The sequence below is a fragment of the Tenebrio molitor genome, chromosome 4 (assembly GCF_963966145.1).
Source record: "Tenebrio molitor chromosome 4, icTenMoli1.1, whole genome shotgun sequence".
Lineage (NCBI taxonomy): Eukaryota > Metazoa > Arthropoda > Insecta > Coleoptera > Tenebrionidae > Tenebrio > Tenebrio molitor.
The window spans coordinates 9,784,341-9,804,794 of NC_091049.1; the positions used below are offsets into that span (position 1 = coordinate 9,784,341).

At 34.4% G+C, this 20,454-nt stretch overlaps 2 protein-coding genes across 3 annotated transcripts in view; both read right to left on the reverse strand.

Moving 5' to 3' along the window:
• Positions 1-3,766, reverse strand: part of LOC138128025 (uncharacterized) — a 53,178-nt gene extending 49,412 nt beyond the window's left edge. The window contains exons 1-2 of one of the 2 annotated variants that reach the window (XR_011158493.1): positions 3,348-3,766; positions 3,020-3,294 (exon numbers count right to left, since the gene is read on the reverse strand). The gene's annotated coding sequence lies outside the window, so the exon portion shown is untranslated. Of the gene's footprint in view, positions 1-3,019; positions 3,295-3,347 lie in introns of those variants that run through there. The other variant, XM_069044218.1, reaches the window with a different exon arrangement.
• A 6,515-nt stretch (positions 3,767-10,281) lies between these two features.
• On the reverse strand, positions 10,282-16,142 carry LOC138129206 (gustatory receptor for sugar taste 64f-like). The gene is made up of 8 exons (XM_069045459.1): positions 12,459-16,142; positions 12,224-12,409; positions 12,023-12,171; positions 11,848-11,973; positions 11,645-11,799; positions 11,425-11,593; positions 10,822-10,911; positions 10,282-10,768 (listed from the first exon to the last, which is right to left on the reverse strand). Exons 1-8 carry the CDS (start codon positions 12,694-12,696, stop codon positions 10,712-10,714), a joined length of 1,170 nt encoding a protein of 389 aa, XP_068901560.1. The 5' UTR covers positions 12,697-16,142; the 3' UTR covers positions 10,282-10,711.
• Positions 16,143-20,454: the final 4,312 nt, after the last annotated feature.

A 20,454-nucleotide genomic window follows, 5' to 3' on the forward strand; every position in this document is an offset into this window, starting at 1 on the left:
AGGAACGCAACGTCGAAAATCCTTCTGCCTTCAATTGTAGCAGAAACAGCATGATCCGATTCTACTATTTCTGTATCATATGGCAAATCTAATAGTTCATTATCATTACTAAGGAGAGCCAAATTGTTATTTAAATGTTTATAATAACTTTTCCATCATACCTATTTTGAGAAGTAATACTTTCAACTTCTTCTTTTTTAGATTGAGAATCACTACTATTGTCTTGAAAAGATGTCTCCATGAAATCATATCTGCTTTGAGTGCTATTGCTCTCGGAGTTGTTGCTAAAGTAATAAGACTTGTCCATGTGTATAAAGACAAATAGAAAACTTACTCATCACAATTTGTAAAACTTGAAAGCTCTCCTTGAGTCTCATTATTATTTTTACGGCTTTGAGATCTAATATGCAATTAGACAAATTAAACAAGAATTATTTTGTTTCAATTAACGTTTATTAATACAGGGTGTCCCAAAAATGGCGTACTAACGGTGCACTACGGTGTAGAAAAGATTACAGTAAACGTCAGAAAAATGTTAAAAAAAATCTATTGAACTTATTTGCTGATTTGGCGGTCTTTGAAAGTGGCACTTGTCAATTCTTTTGAAATATATGTATGACAGTTACCTCTAATCGTACATATTATCACAAAGTACAAGATCACTCACTACCAATATTTAATCCTGCATAATAGAGAATTTAGAAGCTTTGGAAATCGAAAAAATATTTTAAATCCACTACGGTAACATTGCAAGGTAATGATGTACGAATATATCTTTGTTTACATTGTATTACCGTTAATAGTAATAATAAAAATAATTAATTTTTTTGTCGGAAACATTTTTTCCATATTTTTTTCATGTACATTTAAGCATCCTCGATAAGGTAGTAAGTAGTTTGTACGCCAATTTTGGGACACCTGTATATTATGTATAATAACTATTATTAATGATGTAATAACGTTTGAGTGAGAAGAAACATTATTAAGTTCGGATAAGGTATTTGGGCTTATAGATGATGTACAAACTGTTTTTGGGAGCAGAGATTATGTAGACATTATAGGCATATAGGTTTGTTTATTATTATTTCTAAAATAGTACCGGATGGGGCATCGTATACGCGCACGCAAGAAATCGCGACTTCTAATTAAATAAAATTGTCGAAATTTTATATACCTAACTAATTATTGATAAGGTATACTTGCGAATTTAAAAAAAACAAAATTTGTTAATAAATAAGGCCGTAACAGTTTTATTAGTTTTCTGAAATTAACTGTTAATTTACCTATAAAGTTTTTACACTAAATGAATCTGTATCTGATAGCGCATCAAACCCTGGTGGCACAATTACAAATTTTGACTTGGTTAGCTAAATAATTCGCTTTTTTATTTAAACGCAAACCAGACGCGTGATTTATGGCACAATGGTATAATTTCCCAACAAAAGGTATAACCGACCGTTTTAAACCTTTTTGCCATAAAATTGACAGTTTCCATTGTCACCTAAATTTACAACAGCACAACTAGCAGATCATAAATAAAAATGATTTTGAAAGTTGAAATGTAAAACTGCGTTTAATTCAAAATCTAATTGGTGTTTTTTTCCGCTGATTTCGTAAATAATTATAGGAAGTGAATCTGGGTAGATCAGTATAAAAATCAGAATTTGATTTTTGGTTGAAATTTACATTTTATTTTTTTTTGGCTTTGTTTCTAAGTGAAAAATTATCAAAAAATTATTACATGTACCTTACCAATAGCCAAGTAACTGTGAAAAATTTCGACATTTTTATTTAATTAAAAATTGCAATTTCTCGCGTGCGCGTATACGATGCCCCACCCGGTATATTATGTTATGAGGAGCAAAAATGAAGTTTTATGTGCTGCGGCTGGTAGATTGGCTGCCGAACGCAGTGAGGCAGACAAACCAGCCAAAGCACATAAAACCATTTTTGTTCCGAATAACATATACTATTTTTTCTTCAAACCTTCATAACAAATTATTTAAGACATGTTAAGAAACCAGGTAGGAATTTAAAATGATTTAGCTAGTTTACTTTACTGCCGCTCATCAGCGGAGATAATAACTTCACGGACGCTCTTAGCGGAGATAATAACTTCACGGACGCTGGTCAGCTCGTTAGATTCCATGACAATGAAGTGACACTTTAGCATTATCAATACAGCAGTGCAATGTCATACTTTACGGACGTTTGAAGAAAAAATTATTTTTAGCAGTTGGTGAATATTTTTACCTGTATTGGCTTGCTCGTTTAGCACGATTTCGTTTCGAAAGTCTCTTTTTTGAGAGTCTTAAACGGTCCATTTTTATATTAATTTATTGGTTAGGCGAAAACCCAGGAAAAACCATTTATTCCACTACGATCGAGACTACGAGTCACAAGAGATCTTTGCGAGTACACGACGGCGTGAGGCCCCTCTTGCGTCGCCCCTTCACCTAGCCCGAGTGAGGGTAAGCAAAGTTTGAGCGTGCAATTTCGGGCTGCAGAGTGTTGCAAAATTCCGTCCCATTTCTTTATTTGCTCATCATTTGACAAAAATGATACATAGATATCTTCGTAAAAGATGAGAGATGGTACCGACGGTGTTATTATTTGAAAAAAAGCATCAGAAATCAACAATATTATACCGTGAAAGTGACAATTTTTCACCAACTTTGTATTTTTTTTTCAAATAAACTTCAAAGCGCAAAAAAAAACACCGTCGGTACCTCTTTTAAACTTTTGTCTGTGTCCACAAAAAAATTTGCTGCTGTAGGTGGAATAATAAGGCCACTAGGCGGTATTTTGGAAGTGCCTAAAACAGCCGGATTTTTCTAGGTACAACCTCGCCTTAAAGTTGTTTGAATCTGTAATTTCTTTGAGATTCGTCCTGATGTGTAAAAATCTGATAAAAAGAAATACATATCTTTAAAGACAATTTACAAACATCAACTAATTTATGTTAATAATATCCTGGATTTCAAAAGATTAATTTAAAAATGAAATGCGCCATAACAAAGTGGTTTAAATATTTATTTCTCTGACTATTTCATTCGTTTAAATTTCGGCCAATAGCATCTCGTCATTCAACAAGGAGTAAAAAATTTCAATCGGTAAAATTAACTAAACCAAAATTTTATCGCCTTCACCTCATATTTAGAGCCAATGAGCGAGGATATTTACATAATACGTTTTATCGATCTGTCCATTTCTCCATAAGAGGTGGCCACTTCTTGGCTACGTCTATGAATATTACCAGTGTGATCACCGTAACCAGAAAAAACAAAAGAGTAACTAGAACGACCGCAGATAACATTTTGTATTCTAAAACAAACATGTTACCTTACCCCAGTCCGGAAACTCCTGTCGACAATCGCGAACCATTTTTAAGACCAAAAAAAATGTGTTCGCTGCAACTACTGCAGCAAATGCCAACGAGTAAACAGTTCATTTGGAAACCCAGCGAAATATTAGAGAACTGGATGGAGTTCTCTCCCGTTATTCCAGTCACCGGTAACATCCCGAAACACTGATGGCCGAAAACCAGAGCAAAATACAGAGAGAAATGAGTGGTCTCTTTGTTAACGCCCGTACTTGTTCGGACGTTTCCGGCAGCGATCGGAGCACGGCTCCACGCCCACGCAGCAGTTTTTTGTGCGTTATAAAAAACCACACTCTGTAGCTCTAGATAGACTCTGTATCTGAACTCGGTATAACATCGTCGAACCGAAAATACATGTAGCCCCTAGTTAAGTTAATAAACTACAAAAACTGTTAGAATATTGAATTATTATTGTACAAAAAGTACAGTTTTTCAATGTCACGGATGTGCATTATTTCCATTGTGACTTATGTAAGCGAGTGAGTTTTTGTGTCTCTCTATTTTTGTCACACCATGCGTTTTTGTCGTTTTTCTTAGTTAGTCGAATAGCTGCTTTCAAATAAATCAGTTCATTCTCGATAATTAGTTTAATTTAAATATCAAAACCTGCGCTTAAACACACCTAAATCCCATAGGTTATGGGCCCAGGTATCGTGTAATATCTGTAATCGACCGTGAAAGTTAAATTAAGGTACAAAAGTGCCGGTGTGCCAAGTGTAAAACATGGAGAAGATCGACAAAAGAAACATCAAACAATTCAACGGAGAACGCTATAGCATTTGGAAATTTCGAGTAAAGTCGCTATTGCGTGAATTGAATATTCTTCATGCAGTTGAAGATGCAATCCCAGATCTGCCAGACGAACATTGGTTAAAGGCGGACTCCACGGCGAGAGGTGTTATTGTGGACTACTTAAGTGATGCATTCTTGAGTTTCGCGAAAGAGGTACGTTTCGCCAAAACCATTTTTGATCAACTTGATGCTATCTATGAACGACGAAGTTTGGCCACGCAACTTGCAGCAAGAAAACGACTCCTTTCATTAAAACTGGAAGGTGATCAAACGTTGATCGCACATTTTAACACATTCGAAGAAATAATAACGGAATTAACTGCGGCGGGTGCGAAATTAGATGAAATGGACAAAGTATCACATCTTCTGCTAACTCTCCCTTCGACTTATGATGGTCTCATAACAGCATTAGAGACTCTCAACGAAGACAACCTGAATTTAACCTTTGTCAAAAATAGACTTTTAGACTATGAAGTGAAAATTAAAGGTGATGGTGATAATGCGACCAGTACAAAAATTCTGAGTGTTAGTGTTCCGGGATCAAGTGGTTCTAATCAAAACTTTTCCTTTCACAAGAAAAATGCAGGTCATTTCAAATATAAACCACAAAAGGGCTTCAAGAAAAATGGTCATAAAAATAAGTTTAAATCTGGACGTCAATATAAGTGTTCAAACCTAAAATGCGACCATTGTGGACGTACCAATCATATGAAGAAGGATTGTTATTTCTACAAAAGGATGATAGAAAAAGGAGATCGTCCCCGAACAATCCAAAGTATTCAAACCAATGTCGACAGTGCTAATCAAGGTTTTATTTTTATGATTGGAAGCACGGAGTACCAGTCAGAAACAAATGATGACAATCAAATTACATTTATTTTGGATTCCGGGGCCACAGACCACATAATAAATAACGACGGAGTTTTTACTGAATTCCATGAATTATCACCACCAATCAACATTGCCGTCGCCAAGACGAATACTTCCGTCATTGCTACAAAAAGAGGTACTGTAAAAGTGAAGACGAATCTAGGACATCACGGAACGTTGGAAGATGTGCTGTATTGCCCAGACGTCCCCTACAATCTACTTTCCGTTCGTCGGATGCAGGAAAAGGGAATGACGACTATATTTGATGCGGCAGGTGTCACAATAAAAAATGGTGATGTAACCATTTTAACAGGTAAGCCATTTAATGGTTTAACAGCTGTAAAAATTAAAGCGTGTAAAAACATGGTAAATTTAGGAAGTCAATCTGTAATAAATAATAATTACAAAATATGGCATGAACGACTTGGTCATATAAGCAAGCAAAAATTCATTCAATTAAAAACACATAAAATGATAGATGACATTAATCATCTTGAATTAATAAAACCTACAGATAATATCTGTGAAGCTTGCATTTATGGTAAACAGTCTAGACTTCCCTTCGCTAAAGCGAAAGTTAAAAATCATGAAAAGCGCCCCCTTTTTATCATTCACACCGATGTGTGTGGACCAATTAAACCTAGTACTGTAGATGGCAAAAATTATTTTGTGACATTCATTGATGACTTCACTCATTATACAGTTGTTTATTTAATAACTTATAAATCTGATGTTTTCCCTATGTTTAAAGACTTTGTAGCAAAGTGTGAAGCCCATTTTAATCTAAAGATCGTCAATTTGTATTGCGACAATGGTCGTGAATATTTATCGAATGAATATAAAGATTTTTGTAGCCAAAAGGGCATTACATATCATTTGACTGTTAGTCACACGCCTCAACAAAACGGTATATCTGAAAGGATGAACCGTACCATTACTGAAAGGGCCAGGACCATGGTCATTGCTGCTGACCTAAATAAAGCCCTATGGGGTGAGGCTGTTTTAACAGCAGTAAACCTTATTAATATAAGCCCCACTAAAGCTCTCGAGGCAAATAAAACTCCTTATGAATTGTGGCACAACAAAAAACCAAAAATACAATATTTAAGAGTCTTTGGGTCAACCGTATATGTTCATAATAAAATCAGAAAAAGTAAATTTGATCAAAAATCTTTTAAGGGCATATTAGTTGGATATGCACCTAACGGTTATAAAATATGGGACCCTAGTAATCAAAAATTCCTAATCGCTAGAGATCTAATATTTGACGAGATAAATTTTAAAATCTCGAGACCTTTATTGCAGATGGACGAAACTCTGAAAATTGCAGAGTCTAAAACTGTTATTAAATCTGACAATCATAAAGCAGATAAAACAGTAAATAATTATGTGCCATTTAAGACTGTTAAAACTGATTGTGATGAAGCAAGTAACACAGTGGATAAAACTGTGATGTCCGAAAATGATAAATCTGGTACAAATAAAACAGATAAATCATTGGACAAACAAAACAAACTTGCTAGTCATGAAACAGATAAAACAGTGGACAAATCGGTGTCGCATGAAACTGATAAACCTGTGAAAGAAATTAGTGAAACAGATAAATCAGTAACACCAATTAGAAGGAGTGAAAGAATTAAAAATCGTCCTCAACCCTGTTATAATGATGAACTTACTGAAATGCAAACATACTTAAATTGCATGATTACTTTTCATAATACAACAATCCCTAAATCTTACACTGAAATTAAAGAAAGGGAAGATCGCAAACAGTGGGAGGACGCTATAAATGAAGAAATCCAAGCTCTTGAAGTAAATCAAACTTGGACTTTAATCGATAAACCTATTGGTAAAAATATTATCGGTTGTAGATGGGTCTTCACAATTAAAAATGATGCAATGGGAAATCCTATAAAGTACAAAGCTAGATTAGTTGCTAAAGGTTTCAGTCAACAATATTCAATTGACTATAACGAAACTTTTGCACCAGTTGCAAGAATCACCACCTTTAGATTTTTATTAGCATTTGCTAATCAATTTAATTTACAAATGCATCATATGGATGTTAAAACTGCATTTTTAAATGGTACCTTGAAAGAGCACATTTACATGCAAGTACCTGAAGGTGTTAAATGCAATGAAAATCAGGTGTGCAAATTACATAAATCATTGTACGGGCTTAAACAATCTTCAAGATGCTGGTTTGAACTGTTTGATCAAACTTTAAAAGAAAAGGGTTTTCAAAATTCAAAGGTAGATCGCTGTCTGTATATTTTAAATAGGGGTAGTTTAAAAGGCAATATCTATGTGCTGTTGTATGTTGATGATGTACTAATTATTACTTATAATGCTGAAACCATGACTAATTTCAAAGCATTCTTAATGCAACAGTTTCGAATGATAGATTTAAAACAAATTTCATTGTTTCTTGGTATTAGAATTATCCGTTCTGAAAATGAAATTACCCTAGATCAAACTATATTTCTTAAAAATATTTTGATAAAATTTAAGTTTAAGAGTGATTGTAAACCAGTAGCTACACCTTTGCCTGTACAAATAAATTATGAAGAACTTAACTCGAATATAAGTTATAACGCACCCTGTAAAAATTTAATTGGATGTTTAATGTATGCCATGCTCTGTACACGACCAGATCTTTGTGCAGCAATAAATGTTCTGAGTCGTTTTCAAAGTAAAAATAATAAAGAGCTTTGGCAGTGTTTAAAACGAGTATTGAGATATATAAAAGGGACACTTGACCTCAAATTAGTATATAAAAGGTCTACATATACAAACGTAGTTATTGGCTATGCTGATGCAGATTGGGGAAGTGATTTGAGTGATAGAAAAAGTACAACAGGATATTTGTTTCGTGTTTTTGAATCCTGTACGATTTGTTGGAATACTAAAAAACAAAACTCAGTAGCAACTTCTTCCACTGAAGCCGAATATATGGCATTATATGAAAGTGTAAAAGAAGCAATGTGGCTAAAATCACTTATGAAAAGCATACAGTTTGAAATAAAAGACCCTATAATTATTTTTGAAGATAATAATGGATGCATAAGCATTGCCAATAACCCAACTGATCATAAAAGGACCAAACATATTGATATCAAATATCATTTTATCCGAGAACAAATACAACAAAACACAATAATTTTAAAATATGTTCCAACAGGTCATCAGTTGGCAGACGTTTTTACAAAGTCCCTAGTAGCAGCAAAATTTCTAGAAATTCGACTAACTATTGGAATGGAATAATAATTTTAAGTTACAGTAAGGAAATATTAGTTTTTACTGTCACATTATATTATAGCCTACCATTAGACTTATTTTTATATAAAGTTAATAATTAAATTCAAGGTATCTAGCTCCTGTAATTTTTGAGTGGGAGTGTTAGAATATTGAATTATTATTGTACAAAAAGTACAGTTTTTCAATGTCACGGATGTGCATTATTTCCATTGTGACTTATGTAAGCGAGTGAGTTTTTGTGTCTCTCTATTTTTGTCACACCATGCGTTTTTGTCGTTTTTCTTAGTTAGTCGAATAGCTGCTTTCAAATAAATCAGTTCATTCTCGATAATTAGTTTAATTTAAATATCAAAACCTGCGCTTAAACACACCTAAATCCCATAAAAACCCAACAAAGTGTCTTCTTCTGGGATCCTGGTCCTTCGACATACATATTATGTTCTTTCGCCGAACACTCTTTTTTAAATTGCATACTAGACGATTTCCTATAAAGTTTTGTCAGCGACTATTCACTATATTATTGATAGAATGTGGTATAATTAAGTGTGTGATCAAAGCACCGACAAAAAATACTTATTAAAAGTAGATTACCGTAAAAACGTGGTCGTAACATGTGTAAACACTAGTACGTAAGAATAACACCAGAGACTGGCAAAACAATATCCACTTACATACTTTCGATTGTTTTAACGGGGTCGCTTTAGAGGGAAAAACATTTTGGACCAGCAAAATCTTGTTGTTGTTTCAATAATTATTTACAAAATGCCGAAACAAAAGAGAAATGAAGAGAAAAATCTTCGACAATAATCCAAGAGGTAAATTTAACAAACACAATGTAACTAGATAAATAATGATGGTGATAAATCAGCGTTTACCCACTTGAGTAAAGACTCAACATACAAGTCGACCAGGATTTATTACTTTTTTAGGCACCCTTGAAGAAAAACGGACGCACTTTTTCGGATGCTGACCGTGGCGCCATCTGTTGATCTGTTTAGCAAGTTAGCAAGGAAACCGACAAAACGAATATTTGTCCTGTCACCATAAATTATGTAAATAAGTAATTGTATTGGAATAAATTTCTAGTTTTATTGTCAAGCTGATAACAAATATGTAGTATGAAAAAAGTTGTTACTTAATATGTATAAATAAATGTATCTTTTGTCTTTTGCCTCGTACAGGGTTATTATAATTGATTTCATATAAATGTTCATCAAGTGAGCTGTGCATTTGTAAAAGCACCTTTAATTTAGTTACATTACAAAAGTCACATTTATGAAGGTCATGTCCAATAAATCTTTACTTGGTAAAAATACAAAGACAAAACAAATAAGAATTACTTTAATTTAATCAGTAAAAAGACGTAACATTGCTTTTGAAATCAGCAATGTTAAAATGGACAAAAACTGAAAAATTAGTCAAATCGGGTTTGCGCAGAGCAAGCAACTTTGAAAGTTAAAATCACTAGCTTTAGCTTTACTACCAACAGAAAATCAGATTTTCGTGGCTTGCTTAGATGCACATTTTATATGAAATTGAGTATATAAATGATTGTAGTCCAAGTAAGCGTAAAAACGGAATATAAAATTTATGGTCGCCTCTCTTCATAAAAAACATCAAAATGATGTGAATAAGTGAGTACACTGTGTTCAACCACAGGAGTTAAATTGGGTGCAAAACAACTCAATATTTTTGGATTCATTCGTTAATTTAAAATAAATAAATAAAATTCTCATCACTGCACTTTTGATCTAAAAAAATGACGCTGACAACGACAAAAATTGACAGTTCACATGAAAGCGGCAAAAATTTCATAACATGGGCATGGCCTGCTTCGATTACAAAAATTTAATGTGCACCTCTGACTCTCGGCTGCGCCTCTGCCAGAAAACTCAGAGTCGGACGAAAAAGATGCACTTTTTGACTTTTATACACAAATATTTATACAGGGCCATTATAAATCGTCGTTTCAAACAATAAAATTTTGTATGTAACTCGTTTCTGGGTAAATTGGGCTTTTCTAATTGCCCACGAGGCCTTAAAACCCTTGCTACGCTCGTGTTTTAATCTTGTCCCTCGGGCAATTAGAAAAGCCCAATTTACACAGAAACTCGTTGCATAAATAACTATTAGATCTACGTTACTATAGTTATTTAGTCTCCCGCTCATAGCGGCCGCCCTTAACTTATGAGGTTGTTTACATGGTGACAAACAGTCCGGAAAGCTACCTTTAACAACTAGATATTACAAAAAATCGTTTATAATGACCCTATATTTAGGGTGTCAAATAAACAACTACCTATGCTACGAATTATACTCCATACTAATTAATTTGTTTTCAACGCCAGTCATGCAAGGGTTGTTATTGCTAAATATTTTTCCAATCACGCCAACTACTAATTCTTCTAATCAGTCGACATTAAACTGAATTAAGACCAACTCGTAAGACACAATAGCACTTGCAACCTAAAAGATTAAGCATTAAAATGTAGAAGAAGATATAGTCATTTTATAGGTACGCTCAGAATTAAGGATTTGGTAACTTTGAAAAATCGATGCCCTGTTAGCGCAACTGTATCGTATTTGGTCTGCTGTATGAACCTCTCTATCTAAAACAGAGAAATCTCACAAAACTGTTTATAAAATGTTTCCAATATTGTAAGGTGCTGTGAAAACTTGCCACCTGCAATGCACAATGTACCCATATTTTTTAAATATAGGGGTGATTAACTGGTTGCCTGAAAACAAGGGGTTTCTATGTAATGGAAGGTATTTCACGAGTGATGCAAGATGCAACCCACAACACAGTTGCAAAGTTAACGTGGATATTGTTTTCGGTTTCAAGCAACATGTTATGTTCATTCTGATCGGTCCGCATGTCAGGCACTTTAGTGACAGAAATCAAACAGTGTGTCCAACGTTAAAACAAATCATGGTCTGCCAGTATGCCAAAACAGCGTGAAGGGTGTTTACTGGTAATTTTCTTATAGTGATGCAAAAAATGAGTTTTAAAAAAAAAAGAGTTGATGTGATGTCAGTGTGAAATATCGTAACAAATGAAAATAAAGCTGCTTTGAAGTGAATGAAATTTGTAAATTTTAGTTTTGAAAAATTCAACTTACTTCGATATTATAAACTGCAGAGGACAAATTGTTGAGATAAAATTGTGGTTTCTTACTTTCTGCGTGGACAGTCGCTGCATACAAAGCGACAACAATGGTACGAATTATGAGAAATGAAAAAGAATAAACGTAGTAAATCTTGTTCAAAACTCCTTCACTAGGTGAACGCCTAAAAAATAATTCAAAATGTTTTGTTTCGTCATTCTATTCTGGGTTTTACTGAAGACTAAAATAGAGCTGGACAAGCACAACAAAAATGTTGTTAGCAAAAGACACTAGTATTATGGTAGAAATGGCATCGTCGACTGTTTCACAAAGAGCCGAGAGCCTGGTGTAGTTTTCTCTTACGATCCGCCACCTGTTTTCATTAGTTTCCTAAATTAAATATAAAGAAAAATTTGTTACAAGATTTGTTTCCATTACCTTCCTCTTCACCAGGATGTTGATGTGTCCCGTTACCTGCTTAAATCTAGAAGAAAGAGACAAGCTAATCAGCATGATAAAAAGGTCCATAAAATTCCAAGATACAGTACTGAACAAGTTGAAAATCTGGAACAAAATATATCAAAATACTGATTCAGATCAGAATTAGGTGCACCTGTGTGATTAGACCAAAAACAATATTGTAGGGAACGACATTGAATACTTGATCAAAGATGCGTTGAAAATATAGTTGGACAGTTTCTTGGAAAGTGTCGCCTATTTGAATATATTTGAACACAAGTCCAAGAAATAACGAGTGTTCCGCTGAAACAGTAATATTAAGACATTGTGAGATACGACAAGAGATTATTGGAACCAATTGCTGCGGTCATGACCACGACGGCTACAATTTTGAGCTTTTTGTGCAGACCAACCGGAAATCCGTAAGGTTTCATCGCGTCATCGACTTCCGCCCATTTCCTCATCAAGTTGGGCCACTTTCTTGCAACATCAATAAAAATTGCGACTGTTATTATAGTTACAGAAAAAAACATCAGAGTAACTGCAAGTAACTGAAGATTAGCAGAACTTTTCTTCTTAAACGACAGTACCGTATTGTCTGAATACTACAACTTCCAGTCGAGCCATCTTTAAGAGTTGGAAAAATGTGTTCAAAATCGCCAGCCACAGAAATGCCATCGAGTACAAAGTGCGCTTGGCGGTCCACTTGAATTTAAGCGAAGAGCAATCCCCGTCGCTTATTCCGCACACCGGCAACATCCCGAAGCATTGCGCGAATTTTAGCATGAAGCACAGGGAATTGTTTGTGGACAATATCCTGTGCGACATCGTTCACTTTACTTCTTCACCTCGTGGTGGTCAATCAAATGAATTTAGTGTATCTCCAAAGTGCGACCTTAATAACGTTTACTCAATCTACAACTGAGATTGGTGTGTAAACAACACGGTAAAAGCAAATGAAAATGTCAAGAAAATATTTACATGGAATGTGGGTAAATGGAAACGGGGGAAATTACAATAGAAAATAGTTATTTAAACACCTTTCACTTTATTTTGGCATAATCGGAGACCACGATTTATTTTTTTAACTTTGGACACACTGATTTCCGTCACTAAAGTGCCTGATATGCGGACCTATCAAAATGAACATAACATGTCGCCAGTGTTGCCAGATTGGGGGTTTTTCCCCCAAAAATGGGGGTTTTTTAGAGAGATGGGGTAAATTTTGGGGGGTATAAATGTTTGGGGGTTTTTGTTGGGGGGATATTATTTTTGGTGGTGAGGAAGAAACTAGCATATTATCAATATTCAAGATAAAAATACTATTTAAAAAAATGTTTTCAAATTTATTTACATGTGTAGCAGAGCAGAAGAACTTTTTTCAGGAATACCCTAAATTCATAGGTAGGTGAACAGTCGAATGCAAAACGTTTTGGTCGTCAATGTCACTAAAAAATTATTCGTTTATGTCAGAACTCAGAATTTTGTAATTTACACTGTGTAATCAAGCCTTATTGTCATCAAAAAATCAAAAATAATTTAAACGTCAACAGTATCGTGCGTTCATTTAAATTTATCCTCAAAGTTGGCGTTGAAGAGTCGATTGTGAACGCACTATACGTATTACGGATCATGGATTAGCTGTTTAAATCTTACGTTTTTACACGAGTGGCGCGATCACAATCGAGTCTTTAATGCCAACTTTGAGGATAAATTTAAATGAACGCACGATAGCATCATGAGCCTGACATCGCCGCGCCAATGTCACAATTAACGCCAAAGTTTGTCAAAAAATAACATAGACGACCAAAATATTTTGAATTTAACTGTACAACTTTCAGCTCTCTTTAATCTGATGAATTAATTTAATTTGTATACCTATTTGATTTATATTTTTGGGACTTCCTGTGCGTGCCTGAAGGCGCATATTCGTTTTTTTTTTTGGTTTTTTTTTTTTTAAGTTGAGTATAATAAATAAATGTTTTATTTATTGGAAATTTTGGGGGTTTTTCTGCAAAATACCATTATTTTTGGGGGGTTTCGTGCGTCCAGTTGGGGGATTTCAAAAATATCATTTGGCAACACTGCATGTCACTTAATTTCCCGCGATGTCTGAGTATTCTTCTAGTGCAAACTAGTAAAACTGACAACAATTCACTAGACATTGCCGCTACAATTCAACAGACAGCTTTACTACCAAATGGAATGCAAGATTTCCATGGTCTCCCATTATGCCAAAACAACGGGAAATGCATTATATGTTGTAAGGACGAAAAATGAAATTTTTCGGATGATTTGCTATAAATTGCAACAGCAATGAGTCCTGGTTAATAGATTTTCATTATTAACCAGTGGTTAATTAATAATGATTAATGAACAACCGTCACCTAGCAACGAAAGATATTCGTTGATTTCATTGGTTAACGTAGACGATTTTCATAGCAACCGTTGAAAAATGAGAACTCGGATCGTCGCATCGGACAAAATAATTTTATTAATAATTGTTATCAGAAAGGGTTTTAACATATCTAGTGTGGAAAAAATAGTATATAAACCACGATGGAGAAGTCCCTTATAGCCTTCGCGCCTTACATCCCTCGGCACGCCTCGGAATCTAATTTTGGTGTATAATATACTATTTTCAAATTTGCGTCTCTAATAGGTCTATTATTGTATTCGTTTTATAAGGTCATTGGCGCACTCGTCCCATAGAAAACTCCCCTACGGGTCGTTTTCTACACCTGGGACTCGTGCGCCAAATCAACTCTTATAAAAGTTGTTCTTTAATAAACTATTTTGATGAGCATCGTAAAATATTACAGGTGTCTTCTAGCCTGTAAAATATTACAGGGCTCACCCGTAACTACTCATTTACTTAGTTACCTACCACAGATATCTGTAAATTGTCATTTACTTAGAAGGTGGAAATAAAAAAATGAAAACTATTTTATGTCCATATTGACTGGACTATAGGACGACGCTTGATCTAAATTCATGTATTTGTAATAATCTTTTGTGCTTTGATTGTACTATTTTAATAATCATCCCTGGTCTGTTAATGAAAGAATGGCTGCAATTCAGTTGTCAGTGAGCTAATTTATCTTCAAGAAAATTGTTTAAAAATGTCCATCTTTCAGCCTTTTTCGGATGGTACAAAGGCTGGCCTCGAGGTTGGGGTCATGCGCATTACCGGGACCCGTGAGGTTAGCAGGAGCTGTGCCATCAAATTCAGCAGTTCCATTGACACGCATATTATGCTGCACTGCAACGGCCGATTTTCTGGCGCCTATTCATTGCCTCATCTTCTGTCGATAGCAGCAAAAGCAATTAAAAGTAACCGACGAAGAAACTGAGACTAAATGAAATATGGGTCCGCTTTATATGAAGATATCATATTGTGCTAAAAAAAAGTCCATATTATCCCAAGTTTACCTTTCGACCCGAGCGAATGAATTACTGATTCTTGGTTTTCATTGTATCAACTTGCCACATTCCCTCTACATGAAAGTAACTGCTTAGAATAATTGATTTCTTTGTTGTTTGTTTATCCAAAAATAAAAAACTTTAAATCAAGTGTGTGGAAGAACAGCTTGTACTTTAAAATAAACGTAAACATGCTACTGTCTCATAATCGTAAACATAAGAATGCATTTTAGATACATAATTTTGTAATAAACTTGTAGGCAACAAACACGTTGTTAAAAAAAATATAAATCTGCAGGAATGCAGTAGTAATAAAAGGAAATATTATGCATTTCAATAAGTATATTGTACAAAAATGTAATAAAAGATTGAGACCCTAATATAATTTATCTACGGCTGCTCGGATAAGTCGTTGTTACCACACTCATTTACAGTAATTTGAGTTGCGTAATGTAGTTCATTACCGCACTGGTTTCATTACGTAACGCATTTTTATTTAGAAGCAAACAGACAAAATTTATTGAAATACAACAATACAAAAGAAAAGCTAGGTACTTATTGTAAATACATAACACAGTCCTTGCATTTTGTTCGCCCAGTCCGGCATCGACTTCGTTTCGGTCTTCAATCTCTGGGCTTGGCACAAAAAGACTCACTTCCATTTTTAATGATATCATCTACTACTCTCTTTTGGGTTACTCGCACAAGAGACGACTTTGTAATACACGTCGTACTGGGAAAACGACGCAAACTGCAGTGACACCTCCAGAGACGCTCGTCTCTTGCACTGCAGGTCGTCCTCGAAACAGGATCACATACGTTTCCATTCCAGGTTCTGGTACTTTTCTCACCTGACGTCGGGGTAACCCCAATGTACATTTTTCGAAGTCACTTCCCTTCCGAGAGCCGCGATAAGTCGTAAACGACCCGGTTTTCAATCATGAAAAATTTAAAACAACGCGTTGTTTACAAACAGAATTAGCTGGTTGTCCTGGTATTGAGCAAATTGTTTCAATCTTGTTGCTTTGATTTTGAATTAAAATGATTGAAACTGACATTTAACAATTATCAAAATATATTTTTGTAAATGTCAAATTTGACGTTTTTGCCAAAAATTGATTTTTTTAATTAATAATTCGCAGCCGTAGATAAAATGTTGTACATAACACGTGGGCTAAAGCATATTACAGGAAACTCGTGTGTTACAGATGAACTCGGGCTAACGCCCTCGTCATCTGCAATCTTCACACTCGAGTCCTGTAATATTGCTTTTATCCCACTAATTACGTAAATAACTATTGTATATTTCGGACAAAATAAATCTGAATCCTGACTTTATTATCTCAAATTATTTAACAACATGTTCAAATGAAAATGTAAAGACAACAATAATAAATATTTATGATGGGGAACAGATGGTTATCTACCACCAAAGATGCAGGTAATGAATTTCGAAAACTTGCTCTATTTATACCTGCTCCTTTTCGAGAACAACCTACCATAAATCTTTTAAAATTTTGAATATAAAATTACAGACTCATTTTCTAAGGAGTTAGGTCAGGTATCGAACAAAATCAAATACAGCACTCGAGAGTAAGGCCGCTTTTGTTCACTTGAATTGCATCCTCCACTCCGGTGCGCGTCGTGGAAGAACACGCAACTCGCGTGAACAAAAGCTTTACCTTCCTCTCTCGTAGTGTAAATAACTATATTATCGTTATCATGTTGTGAAATAATTTGACTTAATAAAATCAGAATTCAAATTTATTTTGTCTGGACTATAGTATATTCTCTGATCATTATGGCAAGTGGAAATTATACACGGTTATTCTAAATTATTGTAGTCGAAGTAGGCCATGCCCATGTTATTACATTTTTGCCGCTTTCATGTGAACTGTCAGTTTTCTCGGTGTCACTCCCGTTTTTTAGGTGAAAAGTGCGGTGATGAGATTTTTATTTATTTTTGTTGAATTAACGATTTAATCCAGAAATATTGAGTTGTTTTGCAACCAATTTTAAAAATATTGAGTAGTTTTGCACCCAATTTAACTCCCGTTTGTAAACGGTGTGTACACACTTATTTACATCATTTTGATCTTTTTTATGTGGAGCGGCAACCATAAATTTTACATTCAGTTTTCACGCTTACTTCGACTACAATTATTTAGAATAACCCTGTACTAACAGCATTTCCAACATTTTATAAATCATATTATCCTAAGCAATTTAGTTTAAGAGCAATGGCCCATATTGCAAACAGTGTAAGGCAAAACCAAGAGAAATCTTTAGTATTGTCGAGATTGAATATTTTTGGAGTTATAAAGTAAAAGCATTTTGTTTTCTTTTATTGTTAATTTAATTGATAAAATTTTGACATTAAAGATCCAAAAACGTCACAATGACCTTTAATTTTGACACATTAACGTATATTATCCTGGAACAATATGCGGTACCATTTGCCCCATTTATCGGCGATAATTTCATCTTCCAGCATGATAATACAAGACTGCGCAGTGTCCGAATTGTGCCCGAGTATCTGGACGAAGTAGATATTGCTCCTATGCAATGGCCAGCAAGGAGAACAGGGGTGCAATTTTTGGCTATTCGATAAGTAACAAATCGTTCATTAACTAGCGAAATTAGTAAATCACATATTTTTGACCTATGATAATTATCACTTTGTGAAAAGTTTTAATCGATAAGTAGCTACCGCAGTTGGATGTAATGATAAAAATTAAATGTCAAAAATAACATTAGTTTTACTTATCACACCATGGAAGAGTTAATGCCAGCTTTCGCTATAGAAAATTTAGAACTGCTTTAGAAGGTCAATACTGAACAATCAGCACAATCCTAAGATTCTTTTCTTCTGATTAGCGAACGGCAATTTATACGGACGTTCCGTTTATCTAAAAATGTTTGCCGTTGGTTAATTGACCTTTTGGAACCTTACATGAGACCATAAATTCGTCTAAGAGATCTTGATATCAAAACTAGAGTACTTATGTCTGTATTATTATTTTATACTATGGGATACTTTTCTTAAATATGCTACCTATCTACTTATTCACTTATAGATTTTAACAGCGCTAAGGTTTTATGCAGGGGGAAGTTACCAATTCGATGTAGCCTCGAATAAGTTCTTAGACATCAGTCAGTCGACTGCAAGTCGTAGTTTGCAAGAAATGACAAATGTTCTAAATCATCCGGCTATTTTTAATGAATGGGGTAAATTTCCGAACAATTATGACGAATTAAATGCTCTTAGACTGGAGTATGAATTTCGAATAAGGGTTTCTTCATTATACAGAGTGATCACAAAAAAACGCCCCAGCTTATATCTTTCTTATTTGAAATCCGATTTCAACGAGCGGTATATCAAATTAAAGGGTTCAAAAAGTACTATAAACTGGATATAAACTGTTGCCCTTAGCAATCCTATCTTACAAGGGTCAAGGGGCAACTTAAATTTTTTAAATAGCAACATATAATTTTTTTGGTATAGTTAGATTCATTATGTTTTTCTGAGTTAAAAAATATAGCACACCCTGTATATTTAAATGTTATTCTAACATAAGAAATAAATAAAATTCAATTACAAATCATTAGGAATAAGTAGAACTTTATTCGTAACAGGCCATGAATTACTTAAGATATTCTTCTAGCCATGGAAACACAAAAAAATAAATATTTACTCGTATTTTGAAAATAAACTTTATTTGTCTTAATTTTTGTTTAATTTTTTTCTCCAATTTGGTGTTGTGAAATAAAATGAACATTAATGAAATTGTGGATATGTTGCAAGCATATTTCGGAAATAATAGAAATTACTACTTGCAGAGAAACGCCACCTGAAAGCCTTCTGAATGCCACGCGAAGTGTCCCAAACAAAATGGTGCTCAATTTGAACAGTTGAAAAAAAATTATTGTTATTTTTATTGTTTGTATCACTTAATAAATGTTGTTTCCATGACTACAAAAATGTCTTCATAAGTAATTCATGGCCTGTTACGAATAAAGTTCTACTTATTGCTATTAGAATTAGAAATTAGAATGATATTTAAATATACAGAGTGTGCTATATTTTTGAACTCAAAAAAACATAGTGAATCTAACTGCACCAAAAAAATTGTATGTTGCTATTAAAAAAATAAAGTTGACCCTTGACCCTTGCAAGGGAGGATCGCTAAGGGCAACATTTTATATCCAGTTTATAGTACTTTTTCAACCCTTTAATTTGATGTATTGTTCGTTAAAATCGGATGTCAAATAAGAAAGATATAAGCTGGGGCGTATGTTGCAATAGTTCCTCCAAAGACAGAAGACCCGGAGTATCCAAGTCAACAGGAAGCATTACCACTCAATAATGGTGCAATTGGTAAAAAATCCGAAAATTTTTAACTGCTGTACACTGCTGTCTGCCTGTACACAAGTAATTTTCATTCTTAGGTATGTGATTCAAACATGATTATTTTAAATGTATGTGCAAGATATCTTGGTAGCACTCATGATGGATGCATTTGGAATAATTCCAATGAGCAGACATTCATGAAAAACCTTCACAAAAGGGGTCACAGTGACTACTATTTGTTAGGGAATTCAGGATATCCACTACGCATGTAGTTAATGAAGAGCGCGAAACGTCAACCATATGTCAAATTTAAAATAAAAAGTTTCCCGTAATTGCCAATTCTTGTATTCGATAATTAGCACTGGGTGATAAACATCATAACGATCGATGTGAAAAATGCAAATATTGACATGTGGTCGTTGTTAATGCCTTCGATAATTATCACCATCGCTGTTTATCTACGAATCCCAAAAATCGCACCCCTGGGCCTTAACCCGATAGAAAATGTGTGGGACATGATGGGGTGACGAGTCCGGACGCTTCAGCCACCTCCAGCTATGCAGGGTGAACTTGGTGAGCAGAAAATCGCTATTTGGGACAATCAGGACCAAGCAGATGTCCTGTCCACTCACTATTAACAGCATGGGTAGAGCTGGAAATATGCGCTACTGAGCCATTTTCTCTAGTTTATTTTGTAGAGGCAGTTGAGACAATTTTTCTTCTTTTTTAAATTATTTAAAATACTCCCGAATAAGAACTGATTTGTTGCCACTTTAACCGTTTCTACTGAGATACACAAAGATGCGATTTTC